A 20,981-nucleotide genomic window follows, 5' to 3' on the forward strand; every position below is an offset into this window, starting at 1 on the left:
GTGTCTTTGACATTCTTCTTTTCAAATGCTACACATATTAAGTAGTGAAATATTGTAGGAAGAGTCATTCACCCGTTGCAGATTGGTGTGTGGAGTAGGCCTATCTTGCTTGCAGTTTAGGATCAAGATTTAAGATAGTACACTCTGGAGAGGAGGGATGTCCCTATCTGGGACTTCCCGGAGAAGTTAAAGTACAAAGTAGTTACAGGTACTCACTGGAATTTTTCATCAGAAATGAGGGCATTTTAATTGTAGGAATTTCTTCAGAATACATTTCCAGAGCAAATGGAACTAGGTGGACACTGGCTCACACCCATAGTCCCAGCTACTTGGGAGGCTAAAGCAGGTGGATCGCTGGAACCCAGGAGTTTGAGGTTATAGTGAGCTATGGTGGCACTACTGCACTGGACACGAGCCTCTCAACAAGACCCCATCTTTGAAAGAAAAATTTAAAAAATTATCCAAGCATGGTGGCACGTGCCTGAGGTCCCAGCTACTCAGGACTCTGAGGATTCCTTAAGCCCAAGAGTTCAAAGCTGCAATGAGCTATAATGATGCCACTATACTCCAGTCTGGATAACACAGTGAGATCCCCCACCTCTAAAAACAAAAATAGTAAATGGAACTCTTAAAAGGAGTCCAGAAATGCCATTTATTCATTGTAAATTAAATGTTTGTCCCTATGCCAAGATTACTTACCCTAATATCCAATACACTAGCCAGGAGTTTTAAGACTTACACACGGGGTCTTTTGGGATGTTGTGGGATGCATTGGTATTTCCAGAAGCCTGGCTGATAGCTATTACAGCAAGTCTACGGTCATTTACTATGAGCTTTATTTGTTTCATATTTACAGATTATGATATATTCTGAGTATCAGACAATCGAAAGGATACATGAATCTCTGAGCTTTGCAAGGAATGATGAGAAGAAAAAGCATTTAGTCACATCAAATATATCAGCAAATTAAATTGTAAAGTTAGCACTGCAAATCTGATATCAGACATTATCTCACAACTGAAAGAATCTCTAGTGATGTAAAATTTTTCTGCCCAGTACTTAATAACACATTTTTATTCCAGACTCTTACTCAACTGTTGAACAAATAATGTTTTGTAAGTCTAAAACACATCTCATTTTCTATTTTTTAGATTAAATCATTATATTCAGCTTAGATGAGGCTATGTTGTGATACAATTTTAGAGGATTAACACATGAAAGTTTATACACAGAGGAAAATGAGAAAGTGGTGAGGAGTTGGGTAATTTTTTTTTAAATAGAATAACGACAGAAGGAAAACTATAAAAATGGTTAGAATATGTAGACAAAGTAGAAGAAAAAATAGGTAGTTATGAACAAATTAAAATGTAATGGTTCTTAATGTTGGGGTACTAGATAAACAATTTAAAAATACAGATGTGTTTGTAGCTGGTTGTTGTGGTGGCTCCTGTGGTCCCAGCTACTTGAGAGGCAAGAGAATCACCTAAGCCCAGCAGGTGGAGGTTGCTGTGAGCTGTGACACCACAGCATTCTACCAAGGGCGACAAAGTGAGACTCTATCTCTAAAAAAAAAAAAAAGGATTTGTTTGGATAAAAAATGTTTATCTTTCAAAACAAAGTCATTTTATCATGTCTACAAAAAATAGCATAAGCCCATGATTTAGAAATATCATGGTAAGTATCAGAAGAAACATCTAAAATTGTTGCAAGGATTATCTCTGGGGATATGAGAGTGGGTGTGGGAGCAGTTTGGCAGAATAGGGTAGGACACTTCTTATGTTTCCTCAAAAGCCTTGAATTCTTTTTAAAATGATGTGCAGGTATCACTTTGGTAAAGATAATGATTAATTTTTAAAAACCAGAAAGATATATCTGATAATTTCGGCATGAAAGATACCTGCAGTCATGTTTTTAAAAATGCATGTGTGGTAGGATGCTCAGTCATCTTGCAGTAGCTGAAGAGTGGCTGCTCCATCTCCACCCATTTCTCCTTTCCTGTGAAATGGGTCTCTTGGAAAGTTATTAATTTGAAGCAAGAGGAAGGGAATGACTAGAGTCTTATGAAATTAGAATTTGCTTGAGGCATAAAGTCTGATATGGAAGAATTGGAGCAGGGGAGGAATAAGAATTAAGCATGGAGGGGCTCAGCGCCTGCAGCTCAGCAGCTAGGGTGTGGCCACTAGTTCGAATCCAGCCCAGGCCTGCCAAACAACAATGACAACTACAACAAAAAAATAGCCAGGTGTTGTGGTGGGTACCTATATTCCCAGCTACTTGGGAGGCTGAGGCAAGAGAATCGCTTAAGCCCAAGCATTTGAGGTTGTAAGCTGTGATGGCACGGAACTCTACTGATGACGACATAGTGAGACTGTGTCTCAAAAAAAAAAAAAAAGCATAAAGGCCGAATGCAGTGGCTCAGAGCCTCTAATCCTCGCCCTCTGGGAGGCCGAGGCAGGTGGATCGCTTAGGCACAGAAGTTTGAGCGAGCTATTGTGATGCCATGGCACTCTAGCCTGGGGCAACAAAGCGAGAGACTGTCTCTAAAAAAAAGCATAAGAAAAAAAAAGAAAAAGAATGGGAGATTGCTCTCTACTAGTAGGAGGATAGAATAAACAAATAGAGAATTCCTCAAACAATAGCTTACAAGCTTACATAACATTTTATGAGTAAATTTTTACATGCATTAGTAGTCTGTTTTTATACAATAGATGCTTATTTAGTTTTAACAGTGGAGACTTAGAATTCCTATGTCCTGTACCCCGGGGTGTCCCCAATGGCAGGCGTCCGGCCTTGTACACAGCTTCATACTCAGTGTCATTGTTTTCATTGGCTTTTTCTTTTTTACCTTCTTTTTATTTAAAACCATCAGTACCAATACAATAACTAAACTGTAAATGACCATCTTACACACAGGACAAGAAGAAGTGGTTTTACATTGAATCCATTGATTTAGATAATGCTAAAGAAAAAAATTTCATGAAAGAAACATAAAAGTAGACTAGATTCTCACCTATCTCATGTGGTTTAGTTTGGTGTTAATAACAAACAAGAGGGATAGGACTTGAGAATTTGCATTTCTAACAAGTTTCCAGAGGATGCTGATGTCAGTAGCCTGTGACCACATTTGAGGAAGCACAGAAATGATTCTTCAGTAGATTTTGAAGTCCTGTGCTCACCACATCATTATCCTTTTTGAAACATCCTCCGAGTGAATACCTAAGAATCTCTGCGTAGTTTAACTGTTCCATATTTTCACACAGTTGTACTGATACTGCTTCTTTCTGGAAAGACTTTGTTTGGGGGACAGCTGGTAGAGTGTGTGAGCTCCTCATTGAAGGCTGCCTCCAGAATGCCCTGAAAGGACTGCTTTGCTTTCTTCCTAAAATCTTTCCCTAAGAGGGCGTAAAGGAAGGGATTGAAGCAACTATTGGCAGATGCTAGAGCAAGGGACACCTGGTCCCAGGACATCACAGCTTCCCCAAAGGGAGTTTCTGGGTCAATAAATAATGACAGAACTCCAAAAATGTGGTATGGAGTCCAGCAGACAAGAAAGACAGCCACCACCACCACAGCCACACGAAAGGTTTTGTTTCTAGACTTGTTAAAGCGTCCCTGTCGCATTCGGAGGACAATGAGACTGTAACAAGACACCATGAAAATAAAAGGCAGAAGGAAACCCACCACTAGCCTAGTCATGGTTATTGCCACCATGGGTGTTGACACTTGATTGTCATTTGTGAATTGGTCTACATTGTAATACAGGAAATCTTGTGGTAACTCAAATAAGGAATTGTTAGATGTACCAGAGAAAAGCTCTAAATCGGTAGAGAGAAAAGCATCAGAGTTATTCAGTGGGTTAGTTCTGTGATCTTCAACGGGAACCCCATGGGAGATTATAGGTGAGACCACCACATCAGGTTTATGTAAATTATAATACAGATGTTGACTAAATAATCTAGTGGAATCCACAGGTCGTGAATCTCCAGAAAGTCTTTGAAATGTTTGAGGTTGGAGGACAGTGGTGGCTGTCCAGGGATGATCAGCTGTTTGCAAAGAGGAAGAATCTAACTTGTCGTCCATTTCTCCAGGCAGCTGTACGATGGAGTTGTCAAGAGATCTGTTTTTTAGTAGATCTAGATCAAAGGTGTCATCTAGGTAATCAAAGGTGTTGTCTGAGCTGAAGAGATAAAAACTGTAGCTACATATACTTTTGTTGCCTATAGTGAATGTTTCCCGGTACACAAACACAGGTATACACATTGCAAAAGCTGCCGCCCAGATACATCCACAGATCATGAAAGCTATTCTCACATTGCGATGATTCTGGCACCAGATTGGCTTGAGTACCAGAAGACAACGGTCCAGGCTAATGGCCGTAAGCAGGAAGACACTAGCAAACATGTTGAGGATGATGATGGAGGGGATGAGCTTGCATAGGAACCAACCATATGGCCAGTGTCCCTGGAGAGCCAGATGAGCCAGGGAGAAGGGCAAGGAGAGGCAGCAGAGAAAGTCTGCAAGGGTGAGATGGAGGAACCAAACTGTGTTCACCGTCCGCTGCATCTTCAGGCCAGCCACCCACAGCACAAGCCCATTGCCTGGCAATCCCAATAAAAACGTAAAACTGAGAATGGCCATGGAGAGAACTACTTCGGGTTTATCCCAAGGCTGTGAGGATAAGTCAGTGGAATTGGTCTCAGCAGAAAAAGACCCCATTGATAGACTTCTGCGAAAAGTTGAAAGAGAATGTTAAAACTAACAGTATTGTCTTAAAAGTACATAGTCTTAGAATTCTAACCTTCCCACACAGCCATAAAACCTTCACAGTGTTTTAGTTTATATTCCTTGACTTCGCATGGGACCAGAACATTCTCTGATAGACAATTTAAGATCTATCCATTTAAATGTTTAACAAAATAGCAACCTCATTTGGAAGTTTGTACCAATGTAAATATCTCTCACTTTCCATTGGCTTCTTTCCTCACACAGGGTCCTCTATTAAAAATAAACAAATAGGGCGGCGCCTATGGCTCAGTCGGTAAGGTGCTGGCCCCATATACTGAGGGTGGCGGGTTCAAACCCGGCCCCGGCCAAACTGCAACCAAAAAATAGCCGGGCGTTGTGGCGGGCGCCTGTAGTCCCAGCTACTCGGGAGGCTGAGGCAAGAGAATCACTTAAGCCCAGGAGCTGGAGGTTGCTGTGAGCTGTGTGAGGCCACGGCACTCTACCGAGGGCCATAAAGTGAGACTCTGTCTCTACAAAAAAAAAAAAAGAGATTAAAAAAATAAACAAATAATCTTAGTGAGTAAACAAACAAAACTTCTAGATGATTGGAAGTCTCCAACCTGAGGTCATGAAAGGGCTCCGTCACCACCTAAGATGATATGCAAAATTTTAACTTTATATATTTTCATTTCTCTGAGGGCAGAAGTTTTATTCATTCCCTTCATCAGATTTTTAAAGCACTCACTGCCACAGAGACTTCATTGAAGACTTGAGTTATATCTTTTAGAAAGAACTCCATCTTCTCCTCTGCTATCAAATTTTTCAAGAGTTGTCAACCTTCTTTGCACTGACTTCCTTACTACCCATTATTTCTGTCTTGTTTATTTAAATTTTATGAATGCAACCTGGGAAAATAGTTTTATTATTACAAAAGCAGAAAATATGCATGAAGAAAATTAGAAAATACAGACAAGCAAATAAAGAAAATAAGGCCAGGCATGGTGGTGCATACCTGTAATACCAGCACGTTGGGAGTCCAAGGTGGGAGGATCACTTGAGGCCAGAAGTTTGAGACCAGCCTGGGTAATGAGACTCCGTCTCTATAAAATTTATTTTTCAGAAATTAGCCAGGTACAGTGGTGCATGCCTATAGTCCCAGTTACTTTAGAGGCTGAGGCAAGAGGATCACTGGAACCCAGGAGTTGGAGGTTGCAGTGAGTTATGATCATGCCACTTCACTATAGCCTGGGTGACAGAGAGAGACTCTGTCTTTAAAAAATACAAATAAAAATGTTGTAGACCCACCAATCAGTGATTGCCACTTTAATATAATTTATATTCTCTGGATCTTTTTCACGTATGTGTGTGTATTTTTGTTAAACAAAATTTAACAAAAGTAGATTATACTGTGCACATTAAAAAAATTTAATTGTGGTAAAACACACATAAAATTACCATCTTAACCATTTTTAAGTTCAACAGTGTGCCATATTCACCATGGTGTATAACCAATTTCTTTCTTTTCTTTTTTTTTTTGAGACAGAGTCTCACTTTATCACCCGCCACGGGCACCCGCCACAACACCCAGCTATTTTTTTGTTGCAGTTTGGCCAGGGCCTGTTCAAACCTGCCACCCTGGGTATATGAGGCCCGGCGCCCTACCACTGAGCCACAGGCGCCGCCCTGTATAACCAATTTCCACAGAGTTTTCCTCTTACAAAACTGAAACTATACCTGTTAAACAATTTGTTGTTTCCTCTTCCCTGCCCCCAGCCCCTATTCTACTTCCTATGAATTTGACTAATCTAGCTACTCTATTTAAGTGGAATCATATAGCATTTGTCTTTTTCTGACTATCTTATTTCGCTTAGTATAAAATCTTCAAAGTTCCTCCATGTTGTGGTATGTGTCAGAAGTTTCTTTTAGTGTTGAATAATACTCCCTTGTATGTATATACAACATTTAGTTTATTCAATCTTCCACTGGAGGACATTTAGATTATTTCTACCTTTTGGCTATTGTGAATAATCCACCTATGAACATGGGTGTTAATAAATATTGTTTTTTGTTTGTTTGTTTTTGTCCAGCCTGGGTGACAGAGGGAGACCACTATGTTGCCCTGGGTAGAGTGCTGTGGCATCGCAACTCACAGCAACCTCAAACTCTTGGGCTGAAGCAGTTCTCTTGCTTCAGCCTCCCTAGTAGCTGAGACTACAGGTGCCCACCACAACACCTGGCTATTTTGTTTGTTTGTTTGTTTAGCAGGCCCAGCTGAGTTCGAACCCCCCAGCCACAGTGCATGTGGCTGGTGCCCTAACCACTGAGCTGCACATTGTTTTATAATTTTTCTCTTTTTTTAGTTAGCACTTTCCACATTAGTAAGATTGTACCTTAAGGAATATCCAGTCTTTATCTATATTTTCTAACTGTTCACCACAACATCTTTCTCACCTGGTTTGTCAACAATAGTCAACCTAGATCAGACTTCGTGTCAGGTGTTATATCTCTTAAGTCCCTTAATTTAGCACAGTTTCTCTTTTTCAAGGTTACCAGCTTGTTTGGGGCTTGTTGTTCTGCCCACTTAACCATTTGTAATTCATCTTCTGCCTCCATCACTCTGCTAAAATTACCTCTAACAAACAAATTTAAACATTTTTCTGACATCATCTTCCACAGTATAATGTTGTCCTTTGATTCTTTGACAGATCTTAACACTCCCTTGTCTTGGCCTCTGTGATATTGAGCTCTCCTAATTCTCAACACTCTCATAAGTGTACCCTACTTTACAGCTTTACCAAATAACCTCACTATTCCAATTACATGTCATTTTCTATTCCTTGGCTAATGCTATTTGTTTCTATCTGGAATTAGTCCTTTACCTTAACTCTTCTTTCCTTCTTCTTTAATCTCTACCTGTTGAAATCCTACACATTCTTCAAGAACAAGCTCAAACATTATATCTTTCTTAAAACATTCTTTTATGGCCTGGTGTGGTGGCTCATGCCTATAATCCTAGCACTCTGGGAGGCCAAGGCAGGTGGGTTGCTTGAACTCAGGAGTTGAAGACCAGCCTAAGCAAGAGCAATACCCCATCTCTACTAACAATAGGAAAACTAATCAGCCTCATGGCAGGCACATGTAGTCCCAGCTACTTGGGACTAAGGCAAGAGGATGGCTTGGGTCTAAGAGTTTGAAGTTGCTATGAGCTATGATGACACCATGGCACTTTACTCAGGTCAACAGAATGAGAATCTAAAATAAAAATAAATTCTTTTATAATGCCAACCAGAGACACTGATCCATACCTGTAACCCAGAACTTTGGGAGGCTGAGGTGGAAGGATTATTTGAGTCTATGAGTTTGAGATCAGCCTAGGCAGAACCCATTTTCTACAAAAAAAATTAAAAAAAATTAACCAGGTGAAGTGGCATGCACCTGTAGTCTCAGCTACTCAGGAGACGGAAGTGGATCACTTAAGCCCAGGGGTTTGAAGTTACAGTTAGCTACGATTGGGCCACAGCATTCTAGCCTTGGAGACAGAGTGAGAGCCCTTCTCTTAAAAAAAAAAAATATCACTGGGCACAGTGGCTCGCTCCTATAATCACAGCACTTGGGAGACTGATGAGGGTGGATTGCCTGAGCTCCCAGGTTCGAGACAAGCCTGAGCCACAGCAAGATCTCTTCTCTACAAAAATAGCTGGGCATTGTCATGGGTGCCTGCAGGGCACTCTATCCAGAGTGACAGAGTAAGACTATGTCTCAAAACAAATAAATAAACAGGGCTGGGTGAGGTGGCTCGCACCTGCCAGCACTGGGAGGCTGAAACAGGTGGGTTGCCTGAGCTCACAGGTTCAAGACCAGCCTGAGCCAGAACAAGTCTCTTAAAAAAAAAAAAAAAAGCCAGGGATTGTGGTGGGTGCCTGTAGTCTCAGCTACTTAGGAGGCTGAGGCAAAAGAATCGCTTAAGCCCTGGAGTTTTGAGGCTGCTGTGAACTATAAGGCCACAGCACTCTACCAAAGGTGACAAAGTAAAACTTTGTCTCAAAAGAAAAAAAAAATTACCAATGAGAAATTAATTCTTCAGTTTCTTTTTGTTTTGTTTTGTTTTGTTTTTTGCAATTTTTGGCCTGGGCTGGGTTTGAACCCTCCACCTCTGGCATATGGGGCCAGCGCCCTACTCCTTTGAGCCACAGGTGCTGCCCCAGTTTCTTAATTTGTGTATGTGTATCTTTTTGTGTATTTGTGTAAATTTTTTCAGATTCTCTATGCACATTTTGTCTCATGATAATTATTTTAGCTCTCTTATCTATCATTGTGGCCTTAAATTTCATGATGATAAAAAGGAGTTTTATTCAGAATGCTTGTTCTACAGAATTTAGCACGGTGTTTTATAAGACACAAAATTTAAAGATTACTTGAATGGATGAGTGCTCATTTGGGGGGTTGACTTTATTTCTTTTCCAATTAAATTTAAAATTCTAATTCTTATCCATTTAATCCTTGCCCAGACTGCTTCCTTAATTCCTATGCTGTCCCTTTTAACTTCCTTTTCGTCTTTAAGTTCCTAATTTTTACTGGACCTAATAACACTTTACACTTCTGTTTATAGAGGCTCAAAATATTTTCGTGACTTGGAAGTAGTTCTGCTGTGTTAACCAAATGTTGTCATAGGGCTTTATATGATTAGCAGAAGTTAAAATAACAAGTTGACAAAATAATAAGACAGAATACATAATTCCCCTTTCTGTGGCCTTATCTACTCAAATATTTAAGTCCTGTCAGAGTCTTTTCCTTCCCTGTTGTGCATGGCAGCTCCCCGATCCACTGTCCCATTCCCAGACACATCTTCATGCACAGAGCCTTAAAACATGGAGCGAAGGATAGAGTTATAGAATTCTAGAACTGGAAGGAAACTCAGCAATCACTTCTTTTTCTCTATACTTTTGTCTCACAGTTTCTGACACTGAAACTATAAATTAGGTGACTTTCACAGAATCATAGTTTAGGAGGTTTTCAGATACTAGGGTCCAATAACTTTAGGCCAATACTCTTTTTCTTACAACAAAAATCACATAACAGAAAAACCTGTGGTATTGCTACTAAAGGGGAAGGAAATGAGGACTGTACAAACTGAAGTTGCAAGGACGGAAAAGAGCAAACTTCCAATATAAAGAAATAGAGTTATTTGGCATGAGCTATAATTTCAGTATCACATTATCTATCTTGAAATAAAAGTATACAGTATATAAGTCAGGGCCTAAAAGTCCTTTGGAACAAGGTCACTTTTTATATTTCTCCAAGTTGTTTTGTCTGAAAATTACCTTTATGTTTACAATTAGTAGAAGATTAAAAATTTTTTCAATATTAAATTTGCCAGCAGTAATTAAAATGATCAATGCAATCCTGAAACTAAAATTCAACTCTGATAGAGAAAGAAAAAGTAGACCCCAGATAAAATACTAATACGATAACAAAGGCAGTGGTAATAGAGAATGGGCAAAAGAATAAAAGAAAAAGAGAAAAATGCAACAAGAAAGAACTATACATCAGTGATCTGAAAAACAAATTAATGGGGAAAGCAGGAATCGAAGGTCAGAAAGAAATACATACCAAGTTGAATGACATAAAATTTATTATTAGTTACAGAAGGAAAATATTAAGAGCAAAGGCAAACACATTGGCAAATTTTTAGGAAAAGAAAGGTGAACATGGGAATAAGACAAAAGAAACAAAAGTTGGTGGAGGAATAAGGGAAATAATGGTATGTAGAGAATAGTGACCCTCAAACCTTTATAATGAGCAAAACAGGTTAGACACAAGTCATCAGGTGGATCTAGGTTTTCTTACCAAAAAACCGAGATAGTAGCTGAAGGCTTCAGTCACCAATCTTGAGGTCCTCACAAGTGCTGTCTGGTGCCCACACTTAGTCACAATCAAGTCATGAAGTATGTTGAGAAAATTTCTGAAATTGTTTGTGTAATTTAGCAAATTAAAGAATAATTGCTGAGCTCTCACTCCCTCTTTCCTCCGTCTTTCTTTCTGGTAGTAAATTAACCCTGATGCCCTAGACCACTATCTGACTTCACAGGAAGAGCTTTAAAGTGAGTCATTTCTAAACAGCTTAGATAAGAAAAGTCAAAAAACAGAAGTAAGAGGGTACATTCTGAGACCTTTTCTACAGGATAGAGAATGGTTGAGAGACTACTGTACATAAGCATCCCTCCTATAATAAATTAATAGGTTTTCCTTTTGTTTTGTTTTAGAAATGCGACAAATCCCTACCCCACAAAACCCAAAAACAGATTTCATGAGATGTGAGGGGTGAGGAAGTGGTTGAGAAAGAATGACCTCCACAAACCCATTTAATTAGTGTCAAATAACATCTCTTAAATGCTTGGTAGTTGTAAAAAACCATGTCATGCTTCACTCAGGATAAATTTAACTATGTTCTAATCTCTGGAGATTCACAATTGAGTGGGAATATACACCCACATGCGTGCGCGCGCGCACACACACACATATAACTGCAATACAACCCAGATTATGATAATACCCCGTTTACCCAAAAATAAGACATCCTCCGAAAATAAGACCTACTTACAGGAAAGATAAGACGTCCCCTGAAAATAAGACCTAGCGCATCTTTGGGAGCACACCTTAAAATAAGACGCTGTCTTATTTTGGGGGAAACAGGGTAGAAGTAAAACAGTAGAACACAATAGGCAGGGGTGTAATTAGCCTAGGGCAATCTAGGAATGTCTGAAGGTAGAAATAAGATGTAAGGAAGTCCTAAGTCTTCTAAAGATAGAAAAAGGTGAAAAGTTGCTTAGGATGTAAGTGGAACATAGTCTAAGGCCAGTACGTGGGAGAGTGCAGGTTGGTGGGAGAGTGCAGGTTGGTGGGATAGACCAGATAGGAGGGAGAGGGCAGGTGGGAGAGAGAGGGCAAGTAGGTATAAGAGAGCAGCTAAGTGAGAGAAGGCAGGTAGGTCAGAGAGGGCAGCAGGCACTGGACAACAGGCAGGAGTCTATGTCGTGTTTCATCAGGAGGAAGTGCAGAGCACAGAAGATGATTCTGGCTGAAAGCATAGATTGTAAAGAATTCTCACTCATATTATTCATTTACATATATGCACACAAAATAAACTGTATTTAGGGCAAATGTATTTGAACACTGTTGTCTGTGACAAAGGCTCCCTATTAATCAACTTGTCTAAACAATAATATCTCCTCCTCTTCTTGTTTGAAGTCAAATCATCATGGGATATTTTTGAGGCAGAAAGACCTAAGGAAAAAAGCCAGGAGTTGAGTAATATTTATTTCTGTTATCATTATTTATTTACAAAGGTAGAACATAATCACAAAAACATATAATTTGAAATAATACAGAAGTATAAAGGATAAAAAACATGAAAGTTTTCATTTCTAATTCCCCTGCCAGAAGTAGACATTTTTAATAAATTAGTGTCCATTCTTTCTGAACTTTTTCCTAAATATAGCACATATTTTTAAAAAAGATAATTTTGAACAAAAATGAAATTATAATTTACATACGATTTTGTGACTTAGTTTTTCACTTAATATATGAAAGCATATTTCCACATTAGTGCACATAATTTTATTGGTTTTTTTATTTTCAATATTTGAAAATGTTGAATAATGAAGATATTCAGAAAGCATACAAAAGATAGACAGGATTAACATACATGTATATACATGTGTATAAAATATATATCATAAAAGCAAATAATTTCCATGGTAAAATTACAATTTAGAAGAACGAAAGTAAAAACTAAAATTTCTTGGAAATCCCTATTCTCTTCCCCAGAGGTAATCTCTTTCATAAATATGTAATTCCTCTACACATATTGTTTTGTTCTGTTTTTCCCACTTTTTTTTTATATCAGGACATATTGGTCCAAATCATACTTTTAAAATTGCTTCATATTATGCCATTTAATCAATTTGTCCTCTGTTGATGAATATTTGATTTTTATCTCACGTTAAGCTTTTATAAACAATGTTCAGTGAGCACTCTTATCTTTACACATCTGTCAATATTTCTGCATAATAGAATCCTAGAATTGGAATTGCTACATCTAAGAGCACGTACATTAATAGTTTTGATAGGTAAGGAATTTTCTACTAAAGAGACTCCACCAATTTACACTCCCAACAACAGTGGTGACAGTATCTTTTCATCTTGCAAAAGATAAGACTTGGACTTTACCACTGAGTTCAATGTCATAAACATATGATCTGCTCCTGCGATAGATACCACACGCTGCAGTGTGGAGGATACAGAAGCACCAAGAATTATATGCAGGGTGGCCACAAAGTTTGTGTGCGATTTAAGGGCACCCTGTATAACTATAATACAGTGGGGGCAGCTGAGGACCTGGAGGAAGGAATGACTAGTTTCCCCGAAGATGATGCACTGAAGAGCTGGGCCATAAGAACATGTAGCACTCTGTCAGGTGCTAATAGTGCTAGAATATAGTCATTTGTCTGTCTCTGCCCTGCTAGACCATGAATTGTTGATATCTCCAGTGCCTGCTGCCATACCTGGCATAACACGTTTGGTGTGTCATAAATGAGTGAATGTTTGTTTGAAAAGGATGTTGACTTCAGAATATAGTTTAAAGAGTTAATTTGCATTCTTTTTTTTGTTTTTTGAAACAGAGCCTCGAGCTGTTACCCTGGGTAGAGAGCTGTGGCATCACAGCTCACAGCAACCTCCAACTCTTTGGGCTCAAGTGATTGTCTTGCCTCTGCCTCCCCAGTAGCTGGGACCACAGGCACCCGCCACAACGCCTGGCTACTTTTTGGTTGCAGTTGTCATTGTTGTTTGGTGGGCCTGGGCTGGATTTGAACCCACCAGCTCGGGTGTATGTGGCTGGCACCTTAGCCGCTTGAGCCACAGGCACCTAGCCTTAATTTGCATTCTTAAAGTTGTTTCTGGTGCGGATTCAGTTTTACTGATTCCTCTCTTCTAAAGAGTATACAGCAATTCAAACCAATTTGAGGGCTCCCAGCTGTATTCCTTGGATTTTTAGGTCAGGAAGGAAATTATTGAGACCATCTTGTGAATAGCGCTCCTGTTTCTGGATGACTTACTGCTCTCTCATCTTATGAAGTACTACTTGTTTTGTGGTGTAATGTGGAAGTTTCTGGGGAATTTTTGTGGCTCATCTAAATGCATATATCTAGGTGGAGATCAGATGCTTTGTAAAAAATGAAATTTTGAATATATATTACAAAAGTGAGCATGTTAAGCCTTTTACAAGTCACTGATTAATTCTATGTTGTCAGTGATGAAGATTTGTATTACAGTTCATTTGGCCAAAGTAAAAATTTTAGAATCACAGAATCTTTAGACTGTTTGCTCTGAGTGAATTAAAAATAAACATATGACAGGCCAGTCATGGTGGCTCATGTCTATAATTTTAGAACTCTGGGAGGGAGAGGCAGATGGATTGCTTGAGCTCATGAGTTCAAGACCAGCCTGAGCCAGAGTGAGATCTCATCTCTAAAAATAGCCGGGCGTTGTGGTGGGTGCCTGTAGTCCCAGCTACTCAGGAGGTTGAGGGAAGAGAATCTCTTGAGCCCAAGAGTTTGAGGTTACTATGAGCTGTGATGCCATGCACTCTACCAAGGGCAATAAAGTGACACTTCACTTGAAAAAAAAAACAAACAAAAAACAAAAAACTAAATTCCAGTTGCCTATTAGATCAAATCCCTTCTTCCATCTTAGGCAAGTAACAAATAATTTACAGAATGTTCCTTTCCCAGTGTTATATCACATCCTTTTGTCAAATTAAATCCTAACCTATGGTCATTAAGGATGTAGATTAGTATACTCTTTCTTTAGAATCTAACTGCCTAATTATCCACATGGTTATAGTAAAACCAAGTAGAAACATAAATTGAAGAAACAAAGTTGCCCAGGCATTCGAATACCTTAGTTGAAAAGTAAATAAGACAAAACAAAAACGGTTGATCTCATCATTATAATAAATATCAGATGTATCTATGCCTGAATCTTGAAAGAAATCAGCCAAATTTGGCGTGATAAATCAGCCAAATCTGAGTGGTTTATAGAAAATCTAACACAGTTTGCTGCTTCTGTTGATTTACTGTTTTCTTTTATTTGCTATTATTACTGCCCCGGAAGGAAGGCTAAAGGGGAACAGAATGTGGGCACTTGTTTCATTAACACTCTTGGGACTTCAGTTTCGAGAACCTGAAAGTGGAAAAGGAAACAAGTCTTCCATTCGTGTCCAGCTAATCTAATGAGAATTCATGGGGAAGGGGTGGCAGGATAGCGAGCTATTGAGGAGTAGATGGCTCCTGTAAATGTAGGTCAAGATAAATTTTTGAGTACATTTTGATGGTTTTTAGGATGGCCACCCTAATTGTGCATTATTTAGGAAGTATCTTCATTTCCTTTTTTCTTTGCCTTTTCTTCTCCAATTCATTTCCACTAGAATGCAGGCAAAAGAAGGGGATAATACATAAACATTTCCATTGCAGATGAAATGGTTCAAGAGAATCTCTTGAGCCCAAGAGTTTGAGGTTACTATGAGCTGTGATGCCATGCACTCTACCGAGGGCAATAAAGTGACACTTCGCTTGAAAAAAAAAAAAAAAAAAAAAAACAACTAAAAACTTAATTCCAGTTGCCTACTAGATCAAATCCCTTCTTCCATCTTAGAAAAAATAATTTACAGAATGTTCCCTTCCTAGAGTTATATCACATCCTTTTTGTCAAATTAAATCCTAACCTATGGTCATTAAGGATGTAGATTAGTATACTCTTTCTTTAGAATCTAACTGCCTAATTATCCACATAGTTATAGTAAAACCAAGTAGAAACACAAACTGAAGAAACAAAGTGGCCCAGACTTTCGAATACTTTAGTTGAAAAGTAAACAAGACAAAACAAAAACGGTTGATCTCATCATTATAATAAATATCAGATGTATCTATGTCTGAATCTTGAAAGAAATCAGCCAAATTTGGCGTGATAAATCAGCCAAATCTGAGTGGTTTAAAGAAAATCTAACACAGTTTGCTGCTTCTGTTGATTTATTGTTTTCTTTTACTTTCTATTATTACTGCCCCGGAAGGAAGGCTAAAGGGGAACAGAATGTGGGCACTTGTTTCATTAACAAACACTCTTTGGGAGTTCAGTTTCATGAACCTGAAAGTGGAAAAGGAAACAAGTCTTCCATTCGTGTCCAGCTAATCTAATGAGAATTCATGGGGAAGGGGGCAAGATAGCGAGCTATTGAGGGGTAGATGGCTCCTCTAAATATAGGTCAAGATAAATTTTTGAGTACATTTTGATGGTTTTTAGGATGGCCACTAGAATGCAGGCAAAAGAAGGGGATAATACATAAACGTTTCCGTTGCAAATGAAATGGTTCTTCTAAATCTCTTCATCTCATACTACACTGGGCAGATTTAGTAGCTGTTAGGAAGAAAGTGTTTTGGAATGGTAATTATGTTTCAGTTATTATGTTCTCTGTTGTACATTTTCCAAAATACTAAATTATCAGTATATCAATATTTATTCTTTCCTAAACAAATACAGTAATTCTTACTTCAAATGTTAGTATTAATGATAGTAATAACTTACACAATGAGGATTTATTTACCAGGCACTGTGCCAAGCACTTCATCGGGTACATGTTATGTAACTCTTCCAGCAACTCAATGATGAGATAGGTGTCTTGTTATCAAAAAGGGCACGGAGATGCAAAGAGGATAATGACTTGTCCAAGTTCACACAGCTATATAAATGGCAGAATTAGAACGCGACAGTTGGCTTCCAGAGCCTGTGGTCTTAGTCACTATGTGTCCCTGAATGCTAATATAGTGGATAGTTATGTTCTGTAAAGTCTTTGGTAACACTGAGTTAGCCAAGAGTGAGTTATTGCTCCTAGGGAAAATACAGGGTTAGCTTCCTGTCAGCCTCTGGTCACATTTTCCTCAAATGATCAATGTTGTTTCATTTTTGTTTCTGCTTAAAGATACCTTACTGAATATATGTTGTTGATTTGTTAATATTGTTTTTGTTTTTGAGACAGAGTCTTACTCTGTTGCCCAGGCTAAAGTGCCATGGCATCAGCCTACTCAAAGCAACCTGAAACTCCTGGGTTCAAGGGATTCTTCTGCCTCAGCCTCCTGAGTAGCTGGGACCATAGGTACCTGTCGTGATGCCCACCATGAGACCTAATTTTTCTATTTTTTAAAGTAGAGACGGGATCTCACTCTTGGTCAGGTTGGTCTTCAACTCCTGTGCTCAGGTGATCCTCCACCTTGGCCTCCCAGAGTCCTGGAATTACAGGTGGGAGGCTTTTCTTTTTGTGTGTGTTTTTAATTATTAAATCATAGCTGTGTACATTAATGCCATCGTGGGTTACCATACGTTGGTTTTATAGACCGTTTGACACATTTTCATCACACTGGTTGACATAGCCTTCCTGGCATTTTCTTAGTTATTGTGTTAAGACATTTATATTCTACATTGATTAAGTTTCACATGTATCCTTGTAAGACGCACCACAGATGTAATCCCACCAATCACCCTCCCTCCGCCCATCTTCCTTCCTCCCCCACCCTTCCCCCTATTCTTAGGTTATAACTGGGTTGTAGCTTTCATGTGAAAGCCATAAATTAGTTTCATAGTAGGGCTGAGTACATTGGATACTTTTTCTTCCATTCATGAGATACTTTACTAAGAAGAATATGTTGTAGCTCCATCCATGTAAACATGAAAGAGGTAAAGTCTCTATCTTTCTTTAAGGCTGCTGCATAATATTCCATGGTGTTCATATACCACAATTTATTAATCCATTCGTAGATCGATGGACACTTGGGCTTTTTCCATGACTTAGCTATTATGAATTGGGCTGCAATAAACATTCTGGTACAAATATCTTTGTTATAATGTGATTTTTGGTCTTCTGGGTATATACCTAGTAGAGGAATTATAGGATTAATGGCGGATCTATTTTTAGATTTCTAAGTGTCCTCCAAACATCTTTCCAAAAGGAATGTATTAATTTGCATTCCCACCAGCAGTGTAGAAGTGTCCCCTTTTCTCCACTTCCATGCCAACATCTCTGGTCTTGGGATTTTGTGATATGGGCTCATCTTACTGGAGTTAGATATCTCAAAGTAGTTTTGATTTGCATTTCTCTGATGATTAAAGATGATGAGCATTTTTTCGTATGTCTGTAGGCTGTGCGCCTGTCTTCTTCGGAGAATTTTCTCTTCAAGTCCCTTGCCCAGCCTGTGATGGGATCACTTGTTCTTTTCTTGCTTATACGTTTGAGTTCTCTCTGGATTCTGGTTATTAAACCTTTGTCGGAAACATAACCTGCAAATATCTTCTCCCATTCTGAGGGCTGTTTGCTTGCTTTACTTACTGCGTTCTTGGCTGTGCAGAAGCTTTTTAGTTTGATCAGGTCCCAGTACTGTATTTTTGAAGCGGCTTCAATTGCCTGGGGGGGTCCTCCTCATAAAATACTCACCCAGACCGATTGTTTCAAGGGTTTTCCCTGCACTCTCTTCTAGTATTTTTATAGTTTCATGTCTTATGTTTAAATCTTTAATCCAGTGAGAGTCTAACTTAGTTAATGGTGAAAGGTGTGGGTCCAGTTTCAGTCTTCTACAGGTTGCCAGCCAGTTCACCCAGCACCATTTGTTAAATAGGGAATCTTTTCCCCACTGAATGTTTTTAATTGGCTTGTCAAAGATCAAATAACAGTAAGTAGCTGGATTCATCTCTTTGTTCTCTATTTTGTTCCAGACATCTACTTCTCTGTTTTTGTGCCAATACCATGCTGTTTTGATCACTATTGATTTATAGTATAGTCTGAGGTCTGGTAGCGTGATTCCTCCTGCTTTGTTTTCATTTCTGAGTAATGTCTTGGCTATTCAAGGTTTTTTTCTGATTCCATATAAAACGAACTATTATTTTCTCAACATCTTTAAAGTATGACAGTGGAGTTTTAATAGGGATTGCATTAAAATTGCATATTGCTTTGGGTAGTATAGACATTTTAACAGTGTTGATTCTTCCATTTATTAACATTTTCAGCTATTTCTTTTCTTAGAGTTTCATAGTTCTCTTTATAGAGATCTCTCACATCCTTTGTTAGATAAAATCCCAAATATTTCATCTTCTTTGGCACTACTGTGAATGGAATAGAGTCCTTAACGGTTTTGTCAGCTTGACTACTGTTTGTATATATAAAGGCTACTGATTTATGAATGTTGATTTTGTAACCTGAGATGCTGCTGTATTCCTTGATCACTTCTAAGAGTTTTGTAGTAGAATCCCTAGTGTTTTCCAGATATACAATCATATCATCTGCGAAGAGCGAAAGTTAGATCTCTTCTGACCCTATATGGACACCCTTGATCGTCTTTTCTTCCCTAATTGCGATGGCTAAAACTTCCATTACAATTTTAAAGAGCAGTGAAGACAATGGGTAGCCTTGTCTGGTTCCTGATCTGAGTGAAAATGATTTCAATTTAACTCCATTCAATACGATATTGGCTGTGGGTTTGCTGTAGATGGCCTCTATCAGTTTAAGAAATGTCCCTTTTATACCAATTTTCTTAAGTGTTATGATCTTGAAGGGGTGCTGGATATTATCAAAAGCTTTTTCTGCATCAATTGAGAGAATGATATAGTCTTTGGTTTTTAATTTATGTGCTGAATTATACTTATAGATTTATGTATATTGAACCAGCCTTGAGACCCTGGGATAAAACAGACTTGTTCATGATGTATAATTTGTTTGATGTGTTGCTGGATTCTGTTTGTTAGGATCTTGCTGAATATTTTTACATCTATATTTATTAGTGATATTGGTCTATAATTTTCTTTTCTTGTTGGGTCTTTTCCTGGTTTGGGGATCAGGGTGATGTTTGCTTCATACAATGTGTTGGGTAGTCTTCCTTCTTTTTCTACATTTTGGAACAGGTTGAGTAATATAGGTACTAGTTCCTCTTTAAAGGTTTGGTAGAATTCTGATGTGAAGCCATCTGGTCCCAGGCTTTTCTTTTTAGAGAGATTTTGTATGGTTGATGCTATTTCAGAACTTGATATGGGCCTGTTCAACATTTCCACTTGATTCTGGCTAAGTCTTGGAAGGTGACGTGCTTCCAAGTATCGGTCAATTTCCTTCAGATTTTCATATTTCTGAGAATGAAGTTTCTTGTAATATTCATTAAGGATTTTTTTAATTTCTGAGGAGTCTGTTGTTATTTCGTGTTTGTCGTTTCTGATTGATGAGATTAGAGATTTTATTCTTTTTTTTCCTGGTTAGGTTAGCCAAAGGTTTATCTATTTTATTGACCTTTTCAAAAAACCAACTTTTTGATTTATTGATTTGTTGTATAATTCTTTTGTTTTCAATTTCATTTAATTGTGGTCTAATTTTGGTTATTTATTTTTTTCTACTGTGTTTGGGGTTGGAATGTTCTTCCTTTTCCAGTTGCTTGAGATGTCCCATTAAGTTGTTAACTTCCTCTCTTTCTGTTCTCTTGAGGAAGGCTTGCAGTGCTATAAATTTCCCTCTTAGAACTGTCTTTGCAGTATCCCAGAGGTTCTGATAGTTCATGTCTTCATTGTTGTTTTGTTCCAAAAATTTGTCGATTTCCTTCTTAATCTCATCTCTGACCCAGCTATCATTCAGCATAAGGTTATTTAACTTCCATGTTTTTGTATGAGTATGCAGATTTCTGTTGTTATTGAGTTCAACTTTATTCCATGGTGGTCGGAGAAGATGCAAGGAATAATTTATATTCCTTTAAATTTACTGAGGTTAAACTTGTGACCTAAGATGTTATCGATTTTGGAGTAAGTTCCATGGGCTGATGAGAAGTATGTGTATTCAGTTTTGTTGGGATGAAATGTTCTGTAGATGTCTGCTAAATCCAAATGTTGGATGGTTAGGTTTACATCTAAAATTTCTTTGCTCAGCTTCTTATTGGAGGATCTATCCAACACTGCGAAAGGAGTGTTGAAATCTCTGACTATTATGGAGCTGGAGGAAATCAAGTTGTTCATGTCTGTTAGAGTTTCTCTTATAAATTGAGGTGCATTCTGGTTGGGTGCCTAAATATTAATAATTGAAATCTCATTGTATTGAGTATTACCCTTAACAAATATGATGTGACTATTCTTATCCTTCCTTACTTTTGTTGGTTTAAAGCCTATTTTGTCTGCAAATAAAA

General features: G+C 38.3%; 1 protein-coding gene across 2 annotated transcripts; it reads right to left on the reverse strand.

Moving 5' to 3' along the window:
• Positions 1–182: 182 nt before the first annotated feature.
• Positions 183–10,793, reverse strand: C3AR1 (complement C3a receptor 1). Of its 2 annotated transcripts, XM_053556224.1 has the most exons (3): positions 10,573–10,793; positions 5,738–5,825; positions 183–4,726 (listed from the first exon to the last, which is right to left on the reverse strand). In XM_053556224.1, exon 3 carries the CDS (start codon positions 4,714–4,716, stop codon positions 3,253–3,255), a length of 1,464 nt encoding a protein of 487 aa, XP_053412199.1. In that variant the 5' UTR covers positions 4,717–4,726; positions 5,738–5,825; positions 10,573–10,793; the 3' UTR covers positions 183–3,252. The 2 variants fall into 2 exon arrangements, with proteins under 2 accessions (XP_053412199.1, XP_053412198.1); XM_053556223.1 differs by lacking the exon at positions 5,738–5,825.
• Positions 10,794–20,981: the final 10,188 nt, after the last annotated feature.

Source organism: Nycticebus coucang, chromosome 12 (genome assembly GCF_027406575.1).
Source record: "Nycticebus coucang isolate mNycCou1 chromosome 12, mNycCou1.pri, whole genome shotgun sequence".
NCBI lineage: Eukaryota > Metazoa > Chordata > Mammalia > Primates > Lorisidae > Nycticebus > Nycticebus coucang.